At 55.2% G+C, this 11,314-nt stretch overlaps 1 protein-coding gene across 1 annotated transcript; it reads left to right on the top strand.

Moving 5' to 3' along the window:
* Positions 1-227: 227 nt before the first annotated feature.
* Positions 228-11,272, top strand: HCRTR1 (hypocretin receptor 1). Its single transcript, XM_021938754.2, has 8 exons — positions 228-1,256; positions 1,406-1,584; positions 2,717-2,960; positions 3,350-3,465; positions 5,420-5,646; positions 6,882-7,003; positions 8,677-9,765; positions 9,870-11,272. The coding sequence occupies exons 1-7, from the start codon at positions 1,058-1,060 to the stop codon at positions 8,865-8,867; spliced, it is 1,278 nt and encodes a 425-aa protein (XP_021794446.1). The 5' UTR covers positions 228-1,057; the 3' UTR covers positions 8,868-9,765; positions 9,870-11,272.
* Positions 11,273-11,314: the final 42 nt, after the last annotated feature.

Here is an 11,314-nt window from a genome sequence, read left to right on the forward strand (position 1 = left end):
GCGTCCCCTCACCCTCCCCAGGGGTCTCCAGGGATCCGCAACCCTCCGGCACCCGGCCGGGGTCGTCTTAGCCCAGCAGGGGGAAGGAGGGGCTGAGTGCGGGAGGAGGGAGGGGCGGGGAGCTGGGCTGGCTGGATTTATGAATGGAGAGCGGCCCGCGCGCCGGAACAGCGCCTCCTGGCGGCCGTCGGGGAGCGTCGCGGCCCTGGGGACCCAAAGGGGGCTGCTTAGCGGGCCTGGACGCTCCCCTTGCTCCCAAGGGGTCGTCAGTCCCTCCGCGCACCACCCACATTGTGTGTGTGTTGTATGTGTGCGTGTGCGCGCATGCCCACCGGAGGGTCTCGCAGGTATGGCGGGTGGGGCTTGGGTCTCTTAACACCTCCTTTGGCCCGTTTTCCCAACCCAAAGTTAAAGCTTGTGAACTGGCTCAAGAAATATTTGCAATCGGGATGGCTTATCCTCTCAAATCTATGGTGTTTGATGGGTTCGAACAGACCTGGCTTAGGAGCTTTGTGACCTTGAGCAAGAGACTCAATCTCACTGAGCTTCCCTCTCATCTGCAAAGCAGGGTACCCTAATAATGGTAACCCGAAACGTCCCCTAAACTACCTTCTTGTACCAGGTTCTTGGTGAAGCACTTGGCACGCATCGGAGCTCATTACTCCTCATCGCGGCCCTGTAAGGTAAGTAGGGCTGTCACCCCATTAGACAGATGGGGAAGCCGAGGCTGAAAGAGGCCAGGTAAGCTACCCAAGGCAACTGGTGTGGAATTGGGATGCAACTCAGGTCTGTCTTCTTCCACCAATTTCATGACTGTGAGAATTAAGAGGGAACTTATATGCAAAGCACCTGGCACACTCCCTAATTTCCTTCCTTCTCTCTTTCTCCACTCTCTCCTTTCCTTCCTCCCTTCAGGAAGTTTGGGGCTGAGATCCAAAAAGAACTGGGTGCAAGCCTCCAGGCACCCTGAGGGGAGTGGGCTGCGGGCTGGCCCAAGTTCCCTCCTCCCCCTCTGCAGAGCCTAGGATGCCCCTCCGCCGCAGCAGCTCCTGAGCTCATGGAGCCCTCAGCCACCCCAGGGGCCCAGATGGGGGTCCCCACTGGCAGCAGGGAGCCATCCCCTGTGCCTCCAGACTATGAAGACGAGTTTCTCCGCTATCTGTGGCGCGATTATCTGTACCCAAAACAGTACGAGTGGGTCCTCATCGCAGCCTATGTGGCTGTGTTCCTCGTGGCCCTGGTGGGCAACACGCTGGGTAGGTCCAGCGCTTGCCCTTCAGTGCTGCTGGCTTTCCCTGGGGATTGAAGGGGGGGGATGTATGTGGGGAGGGGCTCGCTGATTGGGCAGAACTAGGATGGGTGTGGCTCTGCCATCAGCTTCACCTCACCCCGCTGCACCCTGCAGTCTGCCTGGCCGTGTGGCGGAACCACCACATGAGGACGGTCACCAACTACTTCATCGTCAACCTGTCCCTGGCTGACGTTCTGGTAACTGCCATCTGCCTGCCGGTCAGCCTGCTGGTGGACATCACTGAGTCCTGGCTGTTCGGCCATGCCCTCTGCAAGGTCATCCCCTATCTACAGGTGAGCTCTGCCCAGGCACCCCTCACCACTCCTTGTCACACCTGTACAAAAACGACGGCCTTGCGTAGGTCTCAGTGACCCTCAGACTTGCCTTTCAGACAGGTCAGTGGCTCGTGACCCCTGAAGTGTCATCCTCTGCTGCTAGCAAGGGGAAGCCACCAGATCGGACACTCCAGGACACAGACACAACCCCACACAATCACAGAGATCCCCTTCTGGTCACAGCCACAGACATATACATAGGCACGTGTGGACACATAGAGTCACCTCCAGGTACACAGGCACACAGTCAAGGAAAAAGGCATCAGCCCACAGTGACACATACACAACACCCTGGGCCTGCTCCCCAATCCCAAAGGGGCAGACGTGAGGAGCCTGATGGAAACAGCCTTCTCCTCTCCCTCCTGCACTGGCCAGGAAAGACCCCAGTGGGGGAAACCAGGATGTCCAGATGGGGTTAGTGGGGTGGAAGAAGGCTTCTCTCAGTTTGTATCCTGTGATCCACTTCCTGCACCCCAGAGGGCAGGGGGTACCCCTAGAGGCAATGCCTACACACCTGTGGCCCAGACTCATCTCCGTCTCCCAGAATGAGGGTTTTTTCCTAACAGCCTGGGGTAGGGATTGCATTCCATGGCAGAGATAAATGCCTCTTGGATTTCCCAGTTTTGAGGCTTCCCACTCAACCGGTTAACTCTGGTGACCCTGAGCATAAAGACAGATGGATGAGGGAATTCTGTGCCTGTTTCCTCATCTGTAACAGGGGGGCAAAAGCACTTACTTTGTGGGATTGCCATGAGGATGAAGAGAACAGTGCCCAGCACACAGTAAGTTACATAGGTACAAGTTATTATTCACCGGAGGGGTCCACCTACCATGTGCCAGCTCTGAAGCTGGACATTGTTTACACATGATTTCACTTATTCGCACAAGAATCCTGCCAGGTAGATGGTATAAACCCATTTCTGTAGACAAGGCTCAGAGACGGTGAGTGACTTGCCCACATTTACACAGCCAGTAAGTGGTGGAGTCAGGATTTGCACTGCCCTGCACCTGCCGTCAGCCTCCTCACTCACCTACTCTCACATCTCTGGGTGGCCCCCAAAATGACTGACATTGTGTCCCCGTGGGGCAGGCCGTGTCCGTGTCAGTGGCAGTGCTGACTCTCAGCTTCATCGCCCTGGACCGCTGGTATGCCATCTGCCACCCACTATTGTTCAAGAGCACAGCCCGGCGGGCCCGTGGCTCCATCCTGGGCATCTGGGCTGTGTCGCTGACTGTCATGGTGCCCCAGGCTGCAGTCATGGAATGCAGCAGTGTGCTGCCCGAGCTAGCCAACCGCACACGGCTCTTCTCGGTCTGTGATGAACGCTGGGCAGGTAATGGTGGAAGCCTCAAGCAGGCATCCCCTCAGGTGGGCACTTCGGGAGCACGTACCCCAAGGGCAAGCATCTAGCAGGGTCCCTTCCAAAGTGGGAAATCCCAGGGCAGGTATTTCCCCAGGGGACACCCTAGAGTGGCTCCTACCAGGGATACTCCCAGGGTGGGTGCCTCCCTCATGCAGATATCTGCTCTAGTGCAGACATCCTTCCAGGAGGGACACCCCAAGTTGGACAACTCCAGGGTCTCTGTCTGTCATGGTGGCTGTATGGGGTCCAGCTGCTCCTAGGCCTTGCTTTGACCCTAGTCAGGACAGGGTGGCATTGCTAACCAGGGAAGGGTGGGGCTCGCGGATTGGGCCTGACTCTGTATCTCTTGACCCCTGCAGATGACCTATATCCCAAGATCTACCACAGTTGCTTCTTCATTGTCACCTACCTGGCCCCACTGGGCCTCATGGCCATGGCCTATTTCCAGATATTCCGCAAGCTCTGGGGCCGCCAGGTGAGGCCCACTCTGGTGTCACTGTGTGGGCTGGGGGTGGGGGTGCTACTGGTCTGAGTAGACAGTCCTCTGCCATCAGCACGTGCCATCTTGGCTGCAACCAAAGAGAGGGGAAGCCCAGAGACACGTCAAACTCAAGGCCAAAAGCACCAGTGGCTACCCTGGAATGGAATAGTAACACATCCTTCTAATATTAGTGGCTGCTGTTTATTGAAGTATCTACTCCCAGATAGTCTTGCATCCTCTTAGCCACCATATATTACCCACATTAAATATATGAGAAAACCGAGACCCAGAAGATCAACGTAACTTCCCCCAAACCACTCAGCTAGTGAGTAGATCAGGAACTAAAGCCCAGATCCGTGAGCTTCCACTGCTGAGTTTAGTACCACTGCAACAATAATAATAGCAACTCCGTGTTGCTTGCCAAATTAGGCACTTTGCATCCAGTGTCTTAACAACTTCTAACAAAAGAAGCAACGTTACCCACGTCACAAATGCCAAATAAGGGCAACCAACTTGCCAGATTCAACAGCAGCAGAGCCTTCTGGTTCCAGGGCCTGTCTTCTTTCCTGCATTACAGACTGACCCTGGGTGGGTTTCCTAGGTTTTTTTGGGGCAGGGGTGCTCAGAGGCCCTTGGCCTAGTGAGTGGGAGTCCTGGACTGGTGTCTGGGCGGTAAGAAAAGGCAGGCCAGAACATGACCAGGCTCAGGAAGGGACTCTCACACCTGGGGACGTCACCTACATTCCACAGGAAGTACTGGCTTGCGCCCAGGCCATGCCGGGCAGTGGGTGGGGACACGGACTGGCTGTGACCCAGGTCCTGCCTTGGAGGCGCACCCAATCCAGCAGGGCCCTTCCTGGCTGGCCAGCCCTGCAGTCCACCAACACTCATCACCTGCTCCCACAGAACCCCCAGCCAAGCAGGACACAGGCACGATCCTCCTCATTTGACAGACATGAAAGCAAGGCTTAGAAAGGAAAATGAGGTGGCCAAGGTCACATAGCTCACAAATGTCTGAGCTAGCTCTAGACCCACGTTTCCAGAACTCTAGCCCCATGCCCCTCTGTGGTGGGTGATTCGAGTGTCTGGTGGCAGGAGAGGCTTCTCCAGGAGCCCAGAACCACTCCAGGCTTATAGGCACTGGTCCAGGCCATTCCATGCTGCCCACCTGCCCACCCCTTGCCCAGAGCTCCTCACAGTCTGGTATGACCCAGAGGAGGCACAACTCACCCCCACCCCTACTCTCAAAGACAGTGTTGGAGATTTAGGGAGGATGGATGGGCAGTTGAGAGGATGTGGCCTGGGGCCTTGTCAAGGGTCCCCACCTCTTTGAGTCTTAGTTGCCTCATCTATCCCTAAGGACCAATAATATCTTTCCACAAGGCATGTTGTAGGGGGTTTCACAAACAGCTAATGGAAAATGAAAGTCTAGGCTGGGCACAGTGGTTCACACCTGTAATCCCAGCACTTTGGGAGGCTGAGGCGGGCGGATCACCTGAGGTCAGGAGTTCAAGACCAGCCTGGCCAATGTGGTGAAACCCCGTTTCTACTAAAAATACAAAAATTAGCCCGGTGTGGTGGCACACACCTGTAATTCCAGCTACTCGGGAGGCTGAGGTTGAAGAGAGCCAAGATCGCACCATTGCACTCTAGCCTGGGTGGCTAGAGTGAAATGCCATCTCAAAAAAAAAAAAAAGAAAAGAAAAGAAAATGAAAGTCTATCATTCACTCTCAAGTCCAGAGTGTTAGTCTTTATCATAAACATCAGATTCCTTCCTCTCGCAAAGGTTCCCTATCATAAACATCAGATTCCTTCCTCTCGCAAAGGTTTTATCCCTTTGCCCATCTCCACCCTGCCCAGGGTCCAGCCTGGAGTGGGCCCCACAAAAGGCAACCACCCTCCCAAGGTGCTATACCCACCGCTGCTGTCTCTATGTGTGCTGGACAGATTCCCGGCACCACCTCAGCACTGGTGCGAAACTGGAAGCGCCCCTCAGACCAGCTGGGGGACCTGGAGCAGGGCCTGAGTGGACAGACCCAGCCCCGGGCCCGCGCCTTCCTGGCTGAAGTGAAGCAGATGCGTGCGCGGAGGAAGACAGCCAAGATGCTGATGGTGGTGCTGCTGGTCTTTGCCCTCTGCTACCTGCCCATCAGTGTCCTCAATGTCCTTAAGAGGTGAGAGCCTGGGGTATGGTTGGGGTGGGGAGAAGTTTGAGGTTGGGGAAGGAGCTCTCCTTGCTTGGGAGAAAGACCTGGCTCCACCCTTCTCCACTATGTGACCTTGGGCAGGCCATTTCTCTTCTCTGAGCCTCTGTCTCCTAGGGCTATTGTGAAAATTTATTCACTTAATCATCACATTTTAGGGGGTTGGAAATAACCAGTGAACAAGTGCACAAGACAGACAAAGTCCCTGCCTTCATGGAGGCTGCATTCTAGCGGGAGAGAAGGGAAGTAAATAGAAAAATCAATGTATATTATAATGTCAGGAAATGACAACTGCTGGGAAGAAAAATAAAATAGTACAGAGAGTGACAATGACAAGGGTTGGTGGGTTTTTGCTTTTGCTTTAGATATAATGGTTTAAAAAAAGCAGGGGGCCAGGCGCATTGGCTCACGTCTGTAATTCCAACATGTTGGGAGGCCAAGGAGGGAGGATCGCTTGAGGCCATGAGTTCAAGATCAGCCCGAGCAATATAATGAGACTTCATCTCTACTAAAATTCAAAAAATTAGCCGGGCATGGTGGCATGTGCCTGTAGTTCTAGCTACACAGACTGAGGTGGAAGAATAGCCTGAGTCCAGGAGGTTGAGGCTGCAGCGAGCCATGATTGCACCGCTGCACTCTAGCCTGGGTGACAGAGCTGTCAAAAGAAAAAAAAAAAAAAAAAGCCTTTCCAAGGAAATGACCTTTGAGCAGAGACTTGAAGGAAGTGAGAGAGCTAACCATGCATGTGTCTGGAGGGACAGCAAAAGAGGGTCACAGGGCGCCGGGGAGAGAATGCAGGCTATCGGACAGAAGACAGTCTCACTTTGAGACTGTGCTTGGCCACCTCCTGGTTGTGTGATCTTCGGCATGTCACTTTACTTCTCTGAGCCTCAGTTTCCCTAATAGAAAAATGGATGATGTCTATGACTCATCATGTTGCTGTGAGGATGGATGAGAAAGTGGATGGGAAGCCCTAGGGGATCCAATGGCCAGAGGCTAGAGATGCCCATCGCGGTGCTTGATACCCTCCATGCTTGAGAACCCCAAAGCCTGGCCAAGACCTCAGGTACAGAAGGCAGGAAATGTGGACGGAAGTGGGCAGCAGGAACTCTTGCCCTTTACAGCTCAGGTTCTGTGAGCAGCACTCCCCCAATACACGCGCACACAGCTACTCCACTTCTGACGCTCCTCTACCCTGGGCCTAGGGTGTTCGGGATGTTCCGCCAAGCCAGTGACCGCGAAGCTGTCTACGCCTGCTTCACCTTCTCCCACTGGCTGGTGTACGCCAACAGTGCTGCCAACCCCATCATCTACAACTTCCTCAGTGGTGAGCAGGCTGGGGATGCAAACTCACTGAGGGTGGCCAACAGTCCACATGACAAGTCTCCCCATCCCCAAGCCAGGGCCCAAATAAAGGACGGTGGGTGAGGATGTATCTGCTGTGGGCACAGTGATCCTGCTCTGGGAGGACCCACCCCGAGGAGCCCTGTCCTGAGTGGGAGACGGGCCACACTCCCCACGGTGGCTGGCACCCAGGATCCAGTTGTGCAGATTCTGCAGACCAGTGAGTGAGTGGAAGGGCAGGGGCTAGGTCAGTTCACCCCCCACTCCCACCACGGGTGCAGGCACAGCAAGACCTCCAATCAGCACAGGCAGAGGAGTCCACCCTCCCCAGAGGGAGTCAGACCTGTGGGAGGAGGGCCCTGGAGCCCCTGCCTGAGGAAGGATTGCACAGTCCAGGTGTCAGGGCTAAAGGAGGGTCACTGGCAGATAGGCCAGGCCCAGGAAAGGGCTTCCCCCGCTCAGCTAGACACACTGGCAGAGCGACCAGAATCTCAGGGGTTGTCCCCTTTGGAAGTCTTCCTCCCCTGCCGCTCCCACTCCCACTCCCACTCCAGGCCTCTCCTCTCTGCTGTCCCAGTGCCCACTCCCTCCCTCTACCTCCCAGTCTCAGGGTGGTAATGGCCCTGAGGCTGAGCTCAGCAGAAGTGTGACTCACCAGCCCTCTGACTTTGGGACTAGACTTCTAAAGAACAGGTCCAGATGACTGTTCAAGCCTGGACAGAAATAATCTTTGAGGAACTATTAAAAGGTTAAAGAAGGGATCCGGAGTCAATAGTATAACCCTCATTGAGACTCAAGAATTACTCAACAAGGCTGGCTGCGGGTTTCCAGCTCAGAAAAGAGAACAGAAGATGAGCTCTGTGGGGAGGGGAGGGCAGACAGACTTACTGATACATATGCCTTTGTTTGGCCTATGTTTACTGAGCACCTACTGTGTGCCTGGCCCTGTGCTGGGTACCAGAGAGGCTGGCAGGCTAATGACACATGATCAAAGGGGCTTCAGCCTGACAAAATCTGTTTCCATGGTATACTTGGGCTGAACAAGGTGGTGTGGCGGTCCCTCCTTCCCTCCTACCCCTTGAGAAGGGCTTTGGAATTAGAATTGGGTTCAGCTTCTGGCTGGGTGGCCTTGGGCAAGCCACTGTACCTATGTGCATCTCATCTGTGAAGTGAGGATAAAGGACTCCAGTCTTTCAGGGTGCTGGGATGCTCTGGGGAACAGAGGCTGAGGCGCCCGGCACAGCGTGACTGCCAAATGCAAAAGGGCTGCTGCCACTGTCATTTTCATCATTAAAGGGCAGAGAGGGCACAAGCCTAGCAACAGATAGTGACCCCCATGTACACACCAAGGAGAGCAGAGGTGACCTGAGGCCCCTGAGCCAGACACCACGTTTTGAGCCAGCCTCTGAGCCAGAGCACAGTCAAGGAATCAGATGGCAACTGCGTCTCTCCTCGGGAACCCGCTCCAGGGCCTCTGTCCTCTCTCCCTGGCGGTGCTGAGGTTGCCTCAGGGCTCTCCCTCCCAGCTCTATCCCTCCCTCCCTCCCCGCCTCCTCACAGGCAGCTTGGCTGGAGCTGCGTGGGTGTCCCTGGGCTCAAGGCCCCTTCCTGCTGCATCTGTCTCCTTATGGCTGTGTCTTTTGTCTCCCAACCAAGGCAAATTCCGGGAGCAGTTTAAGGCTGCCTTCTCCTGCTGCCTGCCCGGCCCGGGTCCCTGCGGCTCTCTGAAGGCCCCTAGTCCCCGCTCCTCTGCCAGCCACAAGTCCTTGTCCTTGCAGAGCCGATGCTCCGTCTCCAAACTCTCTGAGCATGTGGTGCTCACCAGCGTCACCACAGTGCTGCCTTGAGCGAGGGCTGCCCTGGAGGCTCCAGCTCGAGGGATCTGCCCCTACCCCTCATGGAAAGACAGCTGGATGTGGTAAAAGGCTGGGGCTTCAGTCCTGGGTTTCTGCCTGTGTGACTCTGGATAAGTCACTTGCCCTCTCTGAGCTTGTGTCCCCTAAGCAGGGTTGATGTGAGGATTAAGCATGCTGAAGCAAGTGGAAAGCTCCCTGTAAACTGTGAAGTGTTGTGGACACGATTATTGTTGTACTTCTCTCACTTGGCCATACCCCACAGTATAATCTGTCCCCATCATCCTTCCAGAGCTTGGCCATCCTCCTAAAGACCGCTTTCCTACCCAATTACCGGCCTTCCCTAGAGTCTGCCCTAAAGGTCCCAACAGGCATTTCCATCTGGTTCCGTGGCTCCCTGAAGCCCAGGGCTGCGCTTGGCCAGCTCTTCTGATGCCTGTGTGAACTAATCTGGGCCCAGCCTTTCTCCAGTGGGCCACAAGCGCAGCCACACCCTAACCAGGTGCCAAGGGCACACACCACAGACCTGACCTTGTTGGCTTTGTGGTGTGATAAAACACTCTCCATGGCCACTTGGCACAGAGGCCAGCAGCCCGAAGCAACTGTAATTAAAGCCTGGCACTGAATGTTCCCTTTCCTTGTCATTGCACGAAATCTGTGCTGCTGAGGTTAGGAGCAGAAGAAGGTGGGGAAGCTAGGGGGAGGGAAGACAAGAAGGCACTAGAATGCTCTTATCTGCTGACCTCCCACCCCCACCACACGGGATCCAAGATGGACTTAGCCAGGCCTCGGCACACGTGGTGCTGCCTCCTCATGCGGTGCCAATCCTGTGACGCCAGAACCTCGCCCCTCGACACAACTGTCTGCTCACAGGCCCAATGGCCTGGGGAAGGTAAGGGGGGCCGGGTGGGCAGATAGCGGGTTAATGGGCTGATTTACTGTTATCCTCATCTTCTTGGAAACCAAGGCTTGCGTCTATTTTCTATGAACTCACAGGATAGAAAGAGAAAGCCACAGACTTGGCCAGACATGCTCCGTCTGCCACCGAGATGATTTTAAGGCTGCCAAAGGCTCTGAGCCTTGTTGCCAGAGCAGGACGTGGAGCGCAGTCTGAAGTGCTACTCTGCTGAGAGGAACAAGGACATCTGGCAGGGGCCAGCTCTGCTATGCTCACCACCAGGTCTGCTTAACTTGATTAATGGAGCTGTGGGCTCCCTCTGACCTCAACCGTCAAGAAGGTGGGCAGAGCCTTGGTGCTGCCAGGGGCCCGGCCCAGGAGTGTTGAAGCACTGCTCATCCTAGGCACCCCGCTTTACCCAGAGCAGGTGGAATGTGTGGCCTAAGTATGCCACCTGCTCTCCACACGACTTACCAGCCCAGCTCTCTGTGGACGGCGCAGAGCTCCAGCTGCTGCCATGATGGGTTCTCCTGCTCATTCCACACTCCCACTGGGCCATAGGATCCAAAGCGGTTGGCACAGTGCGTAGGCAGGCTTGGAGGTGAGTGTGCAGGATGAGGTGTGACAGCTGGCCCCCAAGCTCAGAACCAACCAACCATGCTCATAAGATCAATCCAGGTCTTGGGCTCCTCAGCCTCAGCTGAGCACAAAGGTGAGAGACTACAATTGGCACCATCGGGTTTCAGCAGACACTTGGTTCAGTGGGAACAAAGAAACAACAGGCGCTGCTCCTAATGGCTGCAGTTCTACTCCACGCTCTGCTGGCTGAACCCAGCACCATGGGGGGCCTCAGCCCTCCACTCTGGGGGACTCAGATAAACTGAAGAAAATTCAGGGGAGGTGAACAGGATGCCGAGGGGAGAGATGCTCAGCGAGGGACTGCTCAAGAGCCCGGGGCTATCTGGCCTAGGGAAGGGAGGACTTGGGGAAAATGTGGTATATAGGGCAGGCTCCACTATGTAGAGGGTTGGCATGCAGAAAGGGTGATGTATGTCCTGAGTGGCCCACAGAGAAAACCACAGCCAATGGTGGTGTCTTCAAGATGGCAGGATTTAGAATCCACACCAGGAAGATGTTCTGCCAGTCATGGAGGAAATGGGCTGCCTGGAAAGGCACTGGGTTCTTCGCCTTTGGCGAAGCAGAGGCCAGACTCACATGGGGCCTATGAAGGGAATTATAGCTCTGGATAGGGGCTGGCCTCTGGGAACCGGATTCCATCTAATGCTGGGATTCTAGCACTACAGCAGCCCAGAGGAGAACGCAGCTGACCTGGCTAAGCCCGACACACTGCTGGGCCTCACTGACCTGCAAAACAGTCATAGTTACTTCCAACTACCCACTGCAGGGAGGAGAGCCCTGCACAGGGCCTCAGAGCTCTTTATCTCAAAAAGCCAAAAGATAATCACCATTACCCAGAATAAAGCCCCCTGGCAAACTAGAATGTCTGGTGTCTTTGGCTTTTGATTGAAATGTGGTCAGCTCA

This window comes from Papio anubis, chromosome 1 (genome assembly GCF_008728515.1).
Source record: "Papio anubis isolate 15944 chromosome 1, Panubis1.0, whole genome shotgun sequence".
Taxonomy (NCBI): Eukaryota; Metazoa; Chordata; class Mammalia; order Primates; family Cercopithecidae; genus Papio; species Papio anubis.